Below are 10,163 nucleotides of genomic sequence, written 5' to 3' on the forward strand. Positions count from 1 at the left end.
ATTTTATTTATTGTTATGGTCTTTTCTTTGAGCTCTTAGAGTCGCTCCATAGTCAATATTTTAGTATCATGAGTATTGTTTTGTTATTATAGTCTTATGTTGAGTATCATTCTTTATTATCAAAGTTGGAGATAAATTAGTAATGCTGGTTGTTAGTGGGTTGATTAGTAATGGTGGAGACTTGTTTTGGTTAATTGATAAGTTGTCAATTGTTTGGTATGATATTAGGATGTTTGGTTGTTGATTTGAGACAGGGAAATTTTTTGGGATAGTCCAAAAACAGGGGAAACTCTATCCATTTTTTATAAAATACCGATGAGGCTTACTTGGGAGCACTTGCTCCTAAGCGCCGGTCACGATCCTAAATTGGGTCGTGACACTTCTCTCTTTTCATGTCGAACCCCAAGGTTAGAAAACATCGTGTCATCCGCGCTAGACCATGCAACTACTCCTGGTATAGCTCCATTGGGATTGTGCGTTGACTTCAAACGGGTAGTTTTTTTCTCCTTCCTTGCTGGAGCAGGTTTATATATCAAGTCTATCTTGTACCAAAATTCAATCCACTTGCTAAATGAGACCTTTAGATCATGAGTCTTCCCTTCTTGAAGATGGTTAAAAGCGATAAACAGGTATCCACAAGCTCGAGGAGTAAAACTTTCATTCTTCTCATTAACACCCGTGAGTTCGATAGTTTCAGGCACAACTTCTTCGTAGGGAGAACCTCCAATAGGTAAACCGCCAATGGTATGTAAATCCCAAATAGATATTGATAGTTCTCCGACTGATGTAAGTAAGGTATTTGTTGTGGGACACCAAGCTTCAAGAAACGCTCACAAGATGTTGGAATTTCGGTCATATGTAAATAAAGAAGCATAGACGACATCATAAATTCTTGTTGTCTCCAAAGACCGTTGACTTATACCAAGTATGTCCTCACCCCATTCCCAATATCCCAAGATATGATGATATTCACCGTCAATTCTCAAAGTATCTCCCTTTGAATTATACGTCGTCCTAGGCAAGGAAGGGTACTCGCGATATTGAGTTTTTGCTGGTAAGGAGTCTAAAGGGACCACATTTTGGTTGGCTTTTGGTTGTGCTTTGAAGTCCAATCTACCATATGGAGGGAATTCTGCAAAGGTGGCCAAGGACCTACATATCGACCAACTAGTGGAGGATAAGTCAACAGCTTGGTTATAGCCCCTCCATTATTGGCGTCAATTATGAGATACTTACGTTTGGAGGATGGAGATGTATAGTCTCTGAAGTGAACCATCATTTCAAAACTGCATAAGAAAAAAATGGGGAGATTAGTAAATATTAAGCAAACAACAATTGACAAAAGGAGAAGATTATAGTCCTTTGTGCTTTAGGCAAGTTTCTATATGCGATTAAGATTTTTCTTTCTCCTATATGTCGCCGTGGGGTTTAATCTTCTATATGTTGGTATGAATTTATCCGTCTATATATTGGTATGGATTTGTCTGTCTATATGGCGATGAGGATTTGTCCGTCTATATGTTGATAAGGATTTGTCCGTTTATAAGGTGATGTGGATGTGTCTGTCTATATATTGATGTGTATTTGTCCGTCTATATATTGAGGTAGATTTATCCGTCTATATGATGATGTGGATTTGTCCGTCTATATGTTGATGTGATGTGTCCGTCTATATGTTGATGTGGATTTGTCCGTCTATATATTGAGGTGGATGTGTCTGTCTATATGTTGATGTGGATTTGTCTGTCTATGTATTGAGGGGGATTTGTCCGTCTATATGTTGATGTGGATTTGTCCGTCTATATGGTGATAGATATGTCCATCTGTATGTTGATGTTGATGTGTCCGTCTATATGGTGTTGCAAGATCCGTCCATCTATAAATTGTTGTGAATTTAACCGTTTATAAATTGTTGCAGATTTATTCTTCGATATGACGTCATGGAGTTGCTCGTCAACTTAGCACTCGACAACTTTTCTTGTTTGACCTAGAAAAGAGAGAGAAAAGAACAAGCAAAGAAAACGCAGAAGTAAAGAAGTAAAATAATTTACCTTCTTGTGACGATTCACTTGGACAGGCTTGCAAGCTGCGACTGATGCCAATTGAAGGGAAGGCATGTCCCTATTTATAGATTTTCCAAAGATGCCAGTTGATGGGTTAATTGCAATGTGGGAGTAGAGATTTTCAGAGTCCAACATGGACTTGTTCTCCTAATTCAATTCTAATGAAGAAAACTACAAGCAGAAGAATTCTAACCAATTTGGACACTTGCGAATTTTGACAAAACCGTATAAGGCCAAAAGTAGTAAGGGGCCAAGTCTCAGAAGTCCATCTAATTAGGAAGGCAAGAAGTAAATTATAGTTTTGATTCTTTCAGTAATATCTCGCGTGAATTTCAATTAGAACCTCAAAGTTATAGTTTGGATTCTTTTCAATTAATCTTTTTACGCTGAAGATAAATTGGATGTTTTCAAAAATGGGTAAAATAAATAAAGACATTTGTTACCTAAATACTTCAACTTAGTCTTCAAAAGTTTAAAGTTCTTGACGAGTCTTGAAGTAGCGGACATTTGTAGGCATATAAATTTTATTGGAATTAAATACGTAAAATAATTGGGACTACATTTTAAAATTCAAGATATATCAGTTCAAATAAATTTATTTGGATTAATTATAAGCCTAATATATATGGATTAAATAAATAAGCTTTAATCCATTGGGCTAGTCCATTTAATTGGGCTAAAGTGATGAGCCCACTTCATTAAGCCCAAGATGTCATATTCCTAGAGGCCTAGTTTGGTGCCACGTGTCAAATGACATGGCGCACCAAGTCAAACAGAAGAGCCAATAGGATCACGCCACGTGTCAAAATGACAAGGCATGCCAAGTCACATTAATCTCGCCACGTGTGCAAGTGACATGTTCTGGCCAATTAAATGCGGTCATGTCACACTTCAATGTGATTGGTCGGAAAGAGTTTGTTCTTATCATAACTCTTCATTTCCACAACTATAAATAGGGGGTCTTCATAACTCAGAAAGGGATCAGAAGTTATAACAAGAAGCAAGAGAGAGCTCGTGGATCAAACACCGCAAATTCCTTCACAAGTTTCAAGCTTCAAGCAATCAAGTTCAAGTTCAACAAATCAAGTTCAAGTTCAAGAACGAAGAACAAATCAAGTTCAAGCTCAAGAACGAAGAACAAATCAAGGTTCAAGGAGTGCGAGTTCAAATCAAAGTTCGTTCTAGTTGAATTCAAGATCATCGTTCGTAGCAACAAATATAGATTCAAGATTAAGCTCAAATACCCTTGAATTTATTTACAATTGGAAAGAAGAATCAGAGGATCCATAGAGATTGTAACACTCAAATATTCGAAATAAAATACTACGATTATTACGATATTTTTTATCTTAATTTTATTTTCTCGACACAAATTTATTGTTTACAGGACGGTCTAGGGTTACCTCAGCCCAAAAGTCACCTCATAATAACGACGGCCCATATGCAACATGTTATCGGTGAAAAAGAAAATAAAACTGAGATGACAAGGCATCTATTGGCTCTCCAGATGCATCTCTTACTGTTGATCGTTTTTGTTTATTGGGTGTTCTTCAATTACTGAAAAGAAACGGGACCAAATTTAGATCCTAAACGTGCCATGTGCTGCAACCTTTTTCTTTTATTTTAGTGCACAGTTTACACTACGAGGATATTTGTCTAAGTTTATAAGCTGGTAAAACAACTTATAAATATTTTTTGGCTTATTTATGTATTTGGTAAACACTCAAAGTGCTTATAAGCTAAAATAAGCCATAAGTCATAAGTTGGTCACCCCAACTTATAGCTTTTTAGCTTATAAGCACTTTTAATTTGATCAAGGCTTTTACTAATTTATCCTTAATAATATTTTCTACTTCACAAAATATTTTTCCCAAAATAAATTTTCTAATTTTCTTTTCACTCCATATTAGTTGTTCATCTTTTTCTTTACAAAAAAACTTTTTAATTTATAATCATTTGTAAAGTTTTTAAGGATATTTTAGTCATTTTAATAAAATAACAATTTGTCAACATTTTTTTTATCAAACACATCAACTACTTATTATCAGTTTCAGCACGTCTATTCAAACACGTAAATGCTTATTTAAAAAATCAGGTTCAGCACTTAAACATACTTTTCAACATTTCAATTTTATCAGCTATTTACAATCAGCTAATCCAAACGGGCTCTACATGTGCAGCTTTGCCTTTTAATTCAACTCGGATAAACCCCTAATATTCAAAAGAAGTAAAAGCTACATCCCCTGTCACTACATCATCATCCATCCTTTTCCTTTGCCTTTGCTTTTTTCTCTTTATTTTTTTGGTTGACTAATCGAAACTACAAGGGAATGAATTTTAGTGCATCATGGCGGTAAGGTTACTCTGCCACTTACAATACTCTTGTCATGTATTTATATTGTATGTTCTCTTTGTTTATTCACTACCTACAATCAAAATTGTTTCTTGAAAATACAATCAGTTATCCAAATTCCACCAATTATTCTTGTCATCCCCACATGCATTCAACTTACTTTCTAAACCTTATTTGTCTTTTTCTAGTAATTGTAGAGTTATTTACAGAAGAATTACTACTATTTAACTAGTGTGGGCTGGGAAGAAAAGTGGTGAAGAATCTCTGTATAATTTGGCATCAGAAACTCTAACTTTACTCATCTTGTCTTCGCACCAATGCAATTGCTCATCATTCAGTTCACTCATTCTCAATACCCTTGACACTACTTTTAAGTCTATTAATCCCATCAATATCTCCATCTCTTCCTCTTCTTTTAATTTTCTTTTTCCCAAACTGCATTTTCCTGACCGGCGTAGATCTTTCACCCTTGACTTTTTCTGCACATCAAAATTATTTTAATTTTGCAATTTGTTTTAACAAAAGGGAACAGATAATTAATATAGACATATTATATATATATACACACACTTGCCTTTTTGTTTACTTTCTTGAGCAAGAGGAGAAGAGTTGGGTCAGCAGAACCTCTTTTGTTTTTCCTAAACAAAGCTGCCACCAATACTTGGCAACGATTCTTCTTGTCCGCCTTAAGGAAATTCATAAATGTTCTGATTGCTTCTTCCATTATACGAAGAAATGAATTTGAAGATATTCTTGAGCAAAAATTTTCCTGTCCTTTTTCCTCATCCGAATCTACTCAAAATAAATAGAATGAAATGCGTTAATTTTTAGATTAGTTTGAAACAGGGAAATGCATAAGTAACCCCAATCTATATCCGGATTTTCAACTACACACTTTATCTTTGCAGGAATCCTATTATCCCGTAACTTTTTTTAAATGGAATAAATATCATCCTAAAACTAGATAACCAAACTCTTATCAAGTGGTGAACTACACGCTCTGTCACATGTATATTTAGTATTTTTTTTTAATTCTTTCTTCTTTTTCTTATCCTTTTTTCCAATTTCTTATTATTTCATTCCCTTTCTTTTTGTTTTGGTCACCGGCGTCATAAAATGGTGGTCGTCGGAATTTCACGGCATAAAATGGTGGTCGTCGAAATTTCACAAACACCATTTTTTCGGCGATAGATTTTTATTCCGATCTAAGTGTGTTTTGTTATATATATATAAAAAAAATTCTTTAAAGTGTAATTTATGTGTGGGAGGAAGAGAAAAAGAAATAAAAACGAATATAAGCTGAGAAAACTTTTTCCAATTAAAATTTCAATACATCAATTTTTTTCGGCGTGGGAAGGTTTTACGATGATGAATTGTTTCCCCCAAATCTGAGTATATTTTGCTTTGCTTATGAATAGATCTTTTTGAGAGTTTAATTTGTGTGTGAAAAGGATAGAAAGAGGAAAAAGAAAAACAGAATAAATGGAAGAAAAACAGTTAGACAAAGTTGCCGGTGAATGAATATCAGCCGGAATTAGATAAGAAATGAAAAAGGAAGTAAAAGAAAAAGAAAAAGGAAATGGAAAAGGAAAAGGAAAAAAAGTAAGAAAAAATGGTAAAAAAGCAAAAAGAAAAATCTGAAAAACTCTCCCAAAGAGAGTGAAATACACACACTCTGTCACGTTAGCTTTAAGGGTGCAAATAATTCTACTTTAAAATAGTTTATGAGGGTAATAAAAATCTCGCAAAGGTAGAGTGCGTAATGAGAATCCAGGTATAAGTCAGGGGTCTTATGCATTTTCCTAAAAACATTGTATCTATTGGAACAATTTTGTCTTTGGAGACGGAAACCAAAAAAAAATAAAATTAATTATAAACACTAATAGTGTAAAAAAGATTCACTATTATTATACTTGTATGTGTTATAACAAGTCATTTACATGCTTGTAGGTTACTTATTCATGCATGTTATTAATTACTTGTAAAAGACTTTTGAGTGAAGTATTAGTACTGCAAAAATTCTTTACACTGTCAAAATTTAAACCCAAAAGAAAAAGGGGTTACCTCGATATTCAGGGACTTGAAGCAACTTAGGAGCTAAGCTTCTCATCCTAGCATAAATCTCAGGTCTTTTACCATGTTCATACGGCTCATTCTCAACATATCTTTGTAAAAGCACTTGAAATTGTTGAAATTGCTGAGCTATATATGCAGGACAACCTGGGTCCTCTTCTTCACGAGAAGCTCTTAGGCTTTTGAAGTATTTATAATTCCAGCTCAGTGCTTCCCATGCTAAGCATACCTATATATAATACAGAGGCGTATTCAGATTTTAAATTTGATAGGTTTAATATGTATGCTCTCAACGCCAAATCCATTGCACTTTTTCATTTATGGGTTAATAACTTGGTTTTATTGAAATTTAGTGATTTTTCATAGTACATATTTATGTTCTGTGTTAAAAGTTGTGTTCAGTTGAACCTGTTGGGACTACAATGCATCCGCCTCTGCATACGTACGTACCTGTGCTACATAAGCAGCCTCCAATTCATGATACGGGTTTTGACGAAAATCCGATGATTTCCTGTTCTTTGTTGCCAATTTATAGACAATCCTGTCTGATATTGATCTTGGACATGATTGAATGGATCTAAGTGATTCTGAAATTGAGTTATTAGCTTCATTAGTCTAAAATAAGAAAACAGATGGAAAAATTCAGATAATAATTGGAAATTGGGAGCTTTTTTTCAAATATTTGTTTATTGATTTTAAAAAATAGCTGTAGAACAGTTTTTGAAGTTTTCTACTCATAAAACTTCAAATTCTTTTAAAATGCATGTCCAAATACATTTCAACGTTCAAAAACTATTTTTCATTTCATCTTCAAAAACTTATTTTTTTCAAGTTTCAACTAAATCTATGTCTAAACGCTAGCTAAATCTAAGCAAAAGCAAGCTTAAGCGGAAAATTTTATTTTGTGTCTCATACAACTGACACTAGTTGTATGAGGCAACTTTTTTGTCTCGCAATTTTGTGGACCCAGAAATGTAAGATTGTGGTCTACAAATTTGTGAGACAAAAAGGAGTCTCATGAGTTGTATGAGATACAAAATAAAACTTCTCGGCTTAAGCCTTGTTGGTCAGAGATACTGGATATTTGTGCCGATATAAATAGTAAGTGTCATATAAAATAGTCGAGGTATATGTATGGCCCGACATTACTGTTATTAAAAAAATAAGAAGGATAAAGCAGGGAAAGTTTAATATTAGTACCTGTTTCATGGAGTTTTTGTGTGCTGATTCTATCTAAAAATAGCATTTCTTCATCATATTTTTGGAAGATAGTGTAAGACTCCCATTTGGGGCAACTTCTCCTTGAAGAGGAAGAAAATGGATCTTCAGAGTCTTTAATGGAGTTTCTATATTCAGAGGAGCTCTTAGAAGTGGAGTCAACAGTATAAGAATCCCCATATATTTCATCAATATCCTCGTTTTTTTGGAATTGGAATATTTTCTTGCTCTCTAACTTGGATGGTGCATAAACCAAGAAATTTTCCTCTCGACAGAGTAATTTATTACTCTTCTTAACTTTCTTGTGTTTCTTCATTTCCCTATAACACTTTCCTGCATCACATAAGCAAGAAATTAAAGCTTTTTTTTTTACCAGAAAATCTGCAGCCGCAAGTCACATAGGAGATAAAAACCGCACTAGGCAAGCCCGATGCGAAGGTTGTCGGCAAGGGAAATCGATCTCAAGTCTCTCATGTGAAAAAACACTCACCTAACCAACTTAGCGAGAGGGCAATTAAGGCTTTGAATGCCAAGAAATTAACACATCTTGTTGTTTTATATGATGAACAAATTAAACATTATAAGTACCATGATTAATGCCGTTTGTTTGAGAATCACAATTATAAGAATCCGAATTGAGAATCTCCTCTTCATCATGATCACTGTGAACAGATTTTGAAGCTGGTGAACCATAAACCGAGTCTCCTTCGTCAGTGCCACAACTTTGTTTTGGACTCTGTTTCGCATAGCTAAATATCTGATTTTCTTGAGCATTTCCATTAGGCATGAACACCAATGTTTCACTTTCCCTGAATGTTTCTGTTACAAAATGATTTTCCTGCCCTGTTTCAGCATCATTATGATAATATTCATTTTCTTCGTCCGAAAACTCAGCAAATTCATATCCATTTTCTCGATTCCTGCAAAAATCCACAATATGTTTGTCAACATATATGAAAATTGAAAAATTCAAATTAAATGAAAAGGAGGGGGGAATTTGAAGTAGTAGTAAATATTTACCTCCAGAAAAATGGATTTCCACCAAGAAAATAAAAAAGCTTGGCAAGTAAAATGGAAGTGAAGTAAGAGAAGATGAGGAAGAGTTGAAAGGAACTGGAGACATTGTAAAAAAACTTTGCAATAATTTCTTCATCAGGACATTGCATTGTTTTCAGGAGGAGAAGCGGCAAAGTTTTTTGAGTTTATTAGCGATGTCTCTTCTTTACTTAGGTAATTAAAGCAAAACAAAGTAGCACTAAATTTAAAAAGCTAAAGTCCATCCTTTAATTGCTTTCCCATATTTCCTTGTTTGTCAAGATGCTCCTTTGCCTTTTTTTCCTGTAGAGATCTACTTATATATTCCTTGCGCTTGAATATTTTTTTACCATACTTTAAGCAACGTAGTATCATTTTTTTTGGGTGGGGGGGGGGGGGGGGATTCACTGATACATAAATATTTTCTATATTATTAGTGTGTTTAACCTATTATATCATGTCAACTACCATTTTTATCATGTTACTAATCAATGCATATTATGAAAATTACATGTAATTGCCCTGTAAGTGATATATTTGTGTAAATATTTTTACATTATATATGAGTGCGTAGAACTTCTTCTTTTTTTCTTTTTTCTTCCCCTTAAATTTTCAATCTCCCGTAGGTAACCATCTTGGGTAGTTATGAGAAAAAAAAAACAAAAAACAAAAAAAACATTCACAGACTTGATAATCGTAAAAATTAATGAGATTTTTAAGCCATATGAAATATTTTTCTTACGGTGGACCATATATAGTCAGATCTCTCTATAACAATATCCATATATAACATCACTTCACGGTAAAAGTTAACCTTTTTCGGAACCAATTTTTATGTTACGTTATAATATATGTTATTTATAACATCACTCTGCTATAACATTCAAAAATATTCATAACAAACGAGATTATTATATAAAGGTTTGATTGTATAACATTACTTCGTTCAAGCCAAAAGGCACTTCGTAAGGCGAATTTCAAAAACTTTAAACCTGATTAGATTCTATAAACAAAGATGGAAAGTTAGATAGGAAATACTTGATTGGCTTTCTAGGAAATCTGTTTGTAAGGCAGGCGGTAGGGTTATACATAGGTCGGGTTGGTTCAAATTTTATAATTACCAAATCAAATTAATTGTGTCAGATTATTAAATCTAAAGATCAAACCAAACCAATAAAACTCAGGTTTCAATCTCGGGTTTTCTCGGGTTTTCGGATTTTTCGGATTTTTTCCCTCTTCGTAGAACAAAACATATAACTTGTGCTCAAAATATTTCATTAATCCTAGTAAGATACAACTATATAAAGTATTTTCCAAGAAAATAATACAAAATATGAGATTTGTCATGGCATTATCCTCAAATATTCAACAATAAAGACAATAAAATTATGTAATGTAAATATTGCTAATTAAAAAGCCAT

At 33.6% G+C, this 10,163-nt stretch overlaps 1 protein-coding gene across 1 annotated transcript; it reads right to left on the minus strand.

Annotated features, from left to right (window-relative positions):
• Positions 1-4,159: 4,159 nt before the first annotated feature.
• Positions 4,160-8,982, minus strand: LOC107780088 (uncharacterized). The gene is made up of 7 exons (XM_016600609.2): positions 8,728-8,982; positions 8,296-8,627; positions 7,690-8,040; positions 6,940-7,076; positions 6,481-6,718; positions 4,991-5,208; positions 4,160-4,895 (listed from the first exon to the last, which is right to left on the minus strand). Exons 1-7 carry the CDS (start codon positions 8,871-8,873, stop codon positions 4,641-4,643), a joined length of 1,677 nt encoding a protein of 558 aa, XP_016456095.1. The 5' UTR covers positions 8,874-8,982; the 3' UTR covers positions 4,160-4,640.
• Between the last annotated feature and the right edge of the window lie 1,181 nt (positions 8,983-10,163).

This window comes from Nicotiana tabacum, chromosome 6 (assembly GCF_000715075.1).
Source record: "Nicotiana tabacum cultivar K326 chromosome 6, ASM71507v2, whole genome shotgun sequence".
NCBI classification, from domain to species: domain Eukaryota; kingdom Viridiplantae; phylum Streptophyta; class Magnoliopsida; order Solanales; family Solanaceae; genus Nicotiana; species Nicotiana tabacum.